The following is a 7159-nucleotide window of genomic DNA, read 5'->3' on the forward strand; positions in this document are numbered from 1 at the left end:
CCCCCCTACTGTTCATGTGCTGGAGTGTCTTAATGACAAATTTGACTTGTTTGTATTTTTTAGATTTGACAAAGGGTGTATTTTATTTTGAAAGGAGCCTGTATGATCAGCAGTCAGCATTACTAAAATAGGCTTAAAATACATCAAATGTGCCACTGATACAATTATTGTAAGCATTTTAACTGTTTTGTTGTATAATAATGGCTTCAAAACATAAATAAGGCGTATTTTTTATGAAGAGTTTAGTAAAAGTTCGTCATTTTCTCTTATCTTTAGAACATTTAAGGTCGTAGATTCTAACTTAGGAAAGTTTGCATTGTGTATAATGTTGAATGTTTGTTACACAACTCTTGGTTTGTTTGTTTTCTTTTGAAAGGGATACGTGGTTACGTCAGCGGGAGCGTGGCTGACCACGTGACCATTTGAAAAAGTAGCGTGTCCCTCTGAGCTCTCAGTCGTGGTTGAATCATGATCGCAGGAGATCTCGTGTCTGTTTCTGCTTCTTCTCTGTGGACTTTAACGTTTTCTTGGTTGTTGTTCTGTAAACATGTTAAAGGTAAGTTCATCAATGTTCTGTTCTGAACTTCTACTCTGATAGATGAAATTCTAAGGAGGTTTTTATGATTGATGAACTCAACCTTTTATTTTTGCGGTTCTTCTATTATTTAAATTAACGTCTGAATTTTTTCTAAAGTTAGTTTAAATGAGTCCAGGTGGACATTAAATGACTATAAGGTTCAAATGTAGGTTTCCACGTGGGACTTGTTTTTTTCTCTTTCAAATTAAAAGTGAAAGTCTGTTAAATGTCCTCAAACTTCTGTTCTGAAAAAAATCCCATAATTTTCAGGATTAAAATTATTTTACAACTCTCATCTGGAGACATTTTCTTTACCCAGAGTCTCATTGTTTTTAAGGTTTCCTGATGTTAACTGAACTGTTTTCATTCATTCAGTGTCATGTTCAGACTTGTGTGGCCTATGCATGACTCATGAGTTCCTCTAGCATGACTCATCACGTGGTCTGATCTATTTGGATTTTTGGTTCACTAACACTGGACTAAATGAATGACTAAACAGAAACATCAAACCTGTATCAAGTAATTAATATACTCAATAGAGAACGTAAAGAAGATGCTTTAAGAAGTCAACTTCTTGACAGTGCAGTGACTCATAATCATAGACATAATCATAGCATTACATTGGACTTATTAAACATAATGAAACATTAAACATATTTGAATGGCGGTGGGGCCAGAATTGATCCCTGTGGAACACCTCAACTAATCAACTTGGTATGAGATGGAGATTATTCAATTTTGAAAAAATTAGCTTTACCAGTTTGGAATAACAAAAGGTGAAAGAGGTGAAGACAAAACTTTAAAATGTCTATTCCTGTTTCCTTTGTTTCCAGGTGAACTGATTGGTTCAGTCAAACCAATCATTGCTCTTCCTGGTGATGATGTCATCCTGCCGTGTCGTCTGGACTCTGAGATGGACCTCCTGGATTATACCGTGGAGTGGTCCAAACTGGAGGTGAAGCCTGACCCGGCGGACAGACAGGGCCGCGTCCCTTATGTGTATCTGTACCGGAACAGGAAGACCATGACCAAAGTCATGATGGAGACGTTCATCCAGAGAGTGTCTCTGAACCCAGACGGACTCAAACGAGGAGACGTGACGTTAAAGATCAGGAACGTGACGCTCCAGGATGAGGGGAAGTACAGCTGCTTCATTCCTGGGAAGAAGTTCAGGGAGACGGTTCAGCTGCTTGTTGGTGAGTTTCTCTGCAGATGAAGAACATTTGTCCTGAACAGCAGTCAGGAAATGATGTCATCTCTTTGTTTCAGAGCCAAACGGAGTCGGAGCTCCAACCATGGAAACATCCCAGTTTAACATCTCCACTCCAGATCCAGGAGGAGAGCAGAACAACATCTGGATCAGTCGCTCCAGACTGGCTCTTTGGATCTCTCTTGGAGTTTTTACCTCATTGATCTTCTCTGCTGTTTGTGTTTATAACTTTCAGAGGAGACGACAGGAAGTGAGTCCTGAATTCTCTGATGATCTCTCATCTTTCTGGAGGAATCTTCAGCTTCTTACATCCTTTCTTTCTTTCTTCTAGTGTCAGAAACCTTTCCTGGTGTGAAGACATCCCATCTCTCCAAAGCTGCTTTGCTCGTCTTCAAGGACTGAAGATGGTTTCTGGTACTTCAGCCTCATGGAGGATTGTAACCGGTGTGAGGATGTTCTGGTTCTGACCCGTTTCTGCCTGAGCGCCGGAGCTCCTTCAGTCATGTGGAGAACTTCCTGGAGATCAGGACCAACTGAAGAACTCTGAACGTTCTAGATAAAGTGTGAAGGTCTGAGCTGGTCTTTGGACGATTCCAGACGTTTATGGATCTCAGATGTTTGGACTGAACTGTAGAACCAGGCTGTTCTGAACCGTTAGGAGTTTGGTTTGTTTAGGTTCTCCTGCAGGAACAGAACCTCAGCTGGTCTGGTCAGATTCCTGCAGTTCTTCTAGAGAACTTCTAAGATGTTTGAGAACATCAAGGTAGCTCAAATGTAGAAAGTCTACCAGGACAAAGTGACTCAAACAGACGGGTGAAAATATCTGAGGGTCTCAGGTATTGATTTTTTATTTTTTCAAAAACTTAAAGTTATCTAAAGAGGTCGTGTCATAAAAGGCAGGAAGAAAAGCCCCGCCCCCTAATATATATTTCACTTTATTAAAAGTCCTAAACTGGATTTCCTGTCATCTTCATACAGGCTGCTATGATTTACTTGAATCTGCTCTGATATTCAGACTTATTACCTTTGCAACAAATACATGAAATCTGTAGAATTTCAATACTTGTTATTGTAAATATGTAAATATGATATTTACTTTGTGACAAATGTTTTCTTTAGTGGTATTCTACAGAAAAAGCACTTTCATACTGTACCTGTCAGATCAATAAGGATGAATCCTTTGGAGTTTATGATCTTTTTCTTTGATCAGATCTTTCCAGGTTTCTCTGAGTCAAAGTGTGAGTGATGTCATCCATGGAGAATTCCTCCAATCAAATGAGGATCTACCATAGTCTCTAAAGAACAAACATGACTCGGATTTTCAGAGTTCTGACCTGAAGACAGTTTGACCTCATCTTGACCTCAGCTGCCCTGATGTCAGAAGGACCTTAACGTCTGCAGACATCACAGCTCAGAGAACTTTATAAACTCTGATCAAACCAGAAGGACGACTGTTAATCAGACAGTAGAAGAAGAAACAACCTCAGACAAATAACAGAACATTTTATTTCACAGCATCTGTAACATGAATCATATGTGACAAGAACACTGACTTTGTTCAAATATCAATAAAACAAAATAAAGAAATAAAAACAATGAAAGAAAATGATTTAAGTAATTAGTTTCTGATCATCCATCCATCTTCTTGACCGCTTCTTCCCTTTCGGGGTCGCGGGGTGCTGGAGCCTATCCCGGCTACTGATGGGCGAAGGCGGGGTACACCCTGGACAGGTCGCCAGTCTGTCTCAGGGCCTCAATCACACACACATTCACTCTCACATTCACACCTAGGGGCAATTTAGAGTCACCAATTAACCTATGAAGCATGTTTTTGGACGGTGGGAGGAAGCCGGAGTCCCCGGTGAAAACCCACGCATGCACGGGGAGAACATGCAAACTCCACACAGAAAGGTCCCAGCCGGGAGTCGAACCGGGGCCTTCTCGCTGTGAGGCAAGAGCGCTAACCACTGCGCCACCGTGCAGCCCTAGTTTCTGATCATTCCACTTTTATTCTTTCAAGATGTGATTTAAATGAATGAATTCTCACTTTTGAAATCATATTTAATCTTTGTCGTGAAATTTCTTGATACTTATGTCTTCTTAATGACCGGAATCTGAACTGGTAAAGTATAAATACCTGAAATTAAGATAATTTAGGTAAAGATTGATTTCATTTCCATCCAATCCAAAGACAGAACAGTTGACTCCTCCTCCTCTGATGTTGTAGCGTGGAGGTGGATCTCTGTAGGACTCAGATTCTTCCAGCAGCTTCAGGAGGAAGGAGATTAGAAGCTGCAGCTTCAATGCTTCAACGTTCAGTCAGGAAACAGCTTCTGAGGTTGGACGCTGTACCACAGGAACACTTCATTCTGTTCTCATCCTCTTTCACAATAAAAGTCCAGATTTATAAAAGTCTCTTATTTTCTAATGTTGAGAGTTTCATTGTTGAGGTTTAATCTTACAGGTTTCACAGTAGCAGGTCTTTAGCGCCCCCATGTGGCTGAACCTTCACCTATAGAGAGAACAGCAGCTCTGATGAGTCAGAATATTAGAAATGTTAAATACATTAAAATAAAAACAGTGTCTGAACCAGTGGATCAGTTTAATCTCAACAATACTCTCACAGATCGACCTCTACGAGGCTGAAACTTCTAGTTTCTCTTAACTTTAGAGGTTAAAGTTTATCTTCTTCCACCATTTGAACAACTTTATTTTTAGCAACACCATAACTTAAGAAAGCTGGTTGATGAATATTCTGCATTAATATTATGAGAAAACAATAAATCCAGATTTGGAGTAAAGATTCCTGGTTTTTCACTAAATGCTTTTATTTTGAAGTGGAACGCTCTTCTTCTGTTTCCTCTTTTCTTCCAGAAGAAACTTTCCAAAAACGTTTGCTAACTTTGCTAGCTTGGAGGTTATATTTTGGCTTTTAGAAAGTGGCGGATGTAACATGACTGACGTGTCAGGTGTGGTGGAGAGAATCCTGTAGCTTTTCAAAATAAAACTTCCTTCAGAATTAGATTGTAAGTAAAACAGAAAAATACAGAATCGCAGCTTTACAGAGAAAAAAAAGCAACTTCAGTTTGAATTTAGTAACTTACGTTTTTGCTCGCTCTCTTATTATAAAGAAACAAACAGCAGAGAAGATCAATGAGGTAAAAACTCCAAAAGAGATCCAAGGACCCGGTCTGGAACGACTGATCCAGATGTTGTTCTGCTCTCCTCCTGGATCTGGAGTGGAGATGTTAAACTGGGATGTTTCCGTGGTTGGAGCTCTGACTCCGTTTGGCTCTGAAACAAAGAGATGACATCATTTCCTGACTGCTGTTCAGGACAAATGTTCTTCATCTGCAGAGAAACTCACCAACAAGCAGCTGAACCGTCTCCCTGAACTTCTTCCCAGGAATGAAGCAGCTGTACTTCCCCTCATCCTGGAGCGTCACGTTCCTGATCTTTAACGTCACGTCTCCTCGTTTGAGTCCGTCTGGGTTCAGAGACACTCTCTGCATGAACGTCTCCATCATGACTTTGGTCACGGTCTTCCTGTTCCGGTACAGATACACATAAGGGACGCGGCCCTGTCTGTCCGCCGGGTCAGGCTTCACCTCCAGTTTGGACCACTCCACGGTCTGATCCAGGAGGTCCTCCTCAGAGTCCAGGCAGCACGGCAGGATGACATCATCACCAGGATAAACAGACAGAAGAATCTCACCTGGAAACAAGGACGAGAACATCCACAGAAATGATAAGTTCCTCTAATGGTGCGTTCACACCGGACGCAGCAAGAGCGTCAGATTTGACACCAGTAAATGTTCTTAAATAACACGTTTCAGCCCCATTATAACGAGAAAAAACATGAACTCAGATGTTTTATTGATTTAACTGTATAGACGATCCTGTGACCTGATGTCATTGTTTTAAATCAAAATATGAGTTTTAGTTTATTTCCTCTGAGTTTAGCAAAGCTAAAACCATTTCATCACAGTCAGAATAAATAAATGTAGTACTGAGCTTAGTAATAGTAGTAAATAAAAGCAGTGAAATTTATATTGATCCTATTAGTGATCAGTAATGGAGGAAAATTTCAGGTGAGTCAGTTTAATGTTTCATCATTAATGAGGATGTTTAGAAGATTAAAACCATAAAAATACTCCCCAAGAATGAAAATTTTTACTGTTTTTTTTTTTTTTTTTAATGACGAGAATCTGAACAAAATTCAGAACTTTTATATTTTTGAAAAGATAAACACCTTTCTGATTAATCAGTGAATACAAATAAAACTGTTAAAAATTGACTGAAATTAGAGAATATTGAGGGAAAAAAGGGGATATTCACCAGAATATTGTGAGAAATTCGCCTTTTTCTCTAACATTTCTTAGACTATAAATAATACAAATCAGATTAATTATTTTCTTTAAATTTAAAAGCTGAAACACTAAAGTTTAAAATAAGATTTTAAGAAAACGAAACTTAAAAACAGCAGAACATTTACGAACTTACTTTGAACGATTCTCCAAAATAAATTAACACAAAATAAAAAAGTCTGGAGACAAAGACTAAGATCATTCATAGTGGCCACGTGGGGGAACAACGGTTAAAAAAAAAAAAAAAGACTTTCTTCTGCGGGCGGTGTGAACCGTCCACTGCTCACGTCTGCCCCCTGCTGACCGGGAGGAGGAAATTAACATTAAAACAGGTTCTGGAACTTCAATTAAAATTTCAGCAATCAGACAATTACTTTCAAATTCATTAATAAAATTATTACAATATTAGTTCCCAAATCTGTCACTATCTGGATTAAGTTAATTAAATCATAAATGTATAGTAAATGTTAAGACACATTATCATTTTAACGGCAAATAAATACAGTGAAATGAACTTCCAACTTCTTTGTAATCAGTTATGGATGAAAACTTGATATTTTACCCAGAAAATGTTCTCACAAGTTAAAGAAGTAAAAATCATGAGTTTATTGATTCTGGAAGAATCCATCATGAAGACAGAGGAGCTCATTTACTCCACAAACATCAATACAAACAGGAAATACAAACATGACAGAGATAAGGTATACGTTTATAAACATATGTAAACTTATATACACATATATACACATTTATAAACATATAAACACTTATTTACACACATATATACACATTTATAATATATATACACATATATACATTCAATTATCATTTTACAAAAATAAAATAGGATTACAATAGGAAATGTTTATAGAGACCTGTCTACTGCATTACTTTTTAAATTAAAGATATCAAATTTTTTAAAACAGTATAAAATTATGGTATATGAATATATGAAATGCATTAAAATGTTTGCCTTTTGATATGTAACATACAATTGATAAAAAG

The 7159-nt window shown here is 38.0% G+C and overlaps 2 protein-coding genes across 2 annotated transcripts; one reads left to right on the forward strand and one right to left on the reverse strand.

Moving 5' to 3' along the window:
- The first annotated feature begins 399 nt into the window (after nucleotides 1–399).
- On the forward strand, nucleotides 400–2972 carry LOC112156235 (myelin-oligodendrocyte glycoprotein). Its single transcript, XM_024288455.2, has 4 exons — nucleotides 400–556; nucleotides 1411–1773; nucleotides 1847–2037; nucleotides 2119–2972. The coding sequence occupies exons 1-4, from the start codon at nucleotides 469–471 to the stop codon at nucleotides 2140–2142; spliced, it is 666 nt and encodes a 221-aa protein (XP_024144223.1). The 5' UTR covers nucleotides 400–468; the 3' UTR covers nucleotides 2143–2972.
- A 1245-nt stretch (nucleotides 2973–4217) lies between these two features.
- LOC112156239 (myelin-oligodendrocyte glycoprotein) lies at nucleotides 4218–6444 on the reverse strand. Its single transcript, XM_024288464.2, has 4 exons — nucleotides 6291–6444; nucleotides 5155–5502; nucleotides 4892–5081; nucleotides 4218–4299 (listed from the first exon to the last, which is right to left on the reverse strand). The coding sequence occupies exons 1-4, from the start codon at nucleotides 6358–6360 to the stop codon at nucleotides 4296–4298; spliced, it is 612 nt and encodes a 203-aa protein (XP_024144232.1). The 5' UTR covers nucleotides 6361–6444; the 3' UTR covers nucleotides 4218–4295.
- Between the last annotated feature and the right edge of the window lie 715 nt (nucleotides 6445–7159).

This window comes from Oryzias melastigma, linkage group LG18, assembly GCF_002922805.2.
Source record: "Oryzias melastigma strain HK-1 linkage group LG18, ASM292280v2, whole genome shotgun sequence".
NCBI classification, from domain to species: Eukaryota; Metazoa; Chordata; class Actinopteri; order Beloniformes; family Adrianichthyidae; genus Oryzias; species Oryzias melastigma.

Bases quoted from the DNA above. Each gene is read 5' to 3' on its own strand.
- LOC112156239 (XM_024288464.2), bottom strand. From the start codon at position 6,360: ATGAATGATCTTAGTCTTTGTCTCCAGACTTTTTTATTTTGTGTTAAT. The intron at 5,503-6,290 runs GTAAGTTCGTAA...CCTTGTTTCCAG, and splicing joins ATTTTGGAGAATCGTTCAAA to GTGAGATTCTTCTGTCTGTT. The intron at 5,082-5,154 runs GTGAGTTTCTCT...TCTTTGTTTCAG, and splicing joins GACGGTTCAGCTGCTTGTTG to AGCCAAACGGAGTCAGAGCT.
- LOC112156235 (XM_024288455.2), top strand. From the start codon at position 469: ATGATCGCAGGAGATCTCGTGTCTGTTTCTGCTTCTTCTCTGTGGACT. The intron at 1,774-1,846 runs GTGAGTTTCTCT...TCTTTGTTTCAG, and splicing joins GACGGTTCAGCTGCTTGTTG to AGCCAAACGGAGTCGGAGCT. The intron at 2,038-2,118 runs GTGAGTCCTGAA...TCTTTCTTCTAG, and splicing joins TTCAGAGGAGACGACAGGAA to TGTCAGAAACCTTTCCTGGT.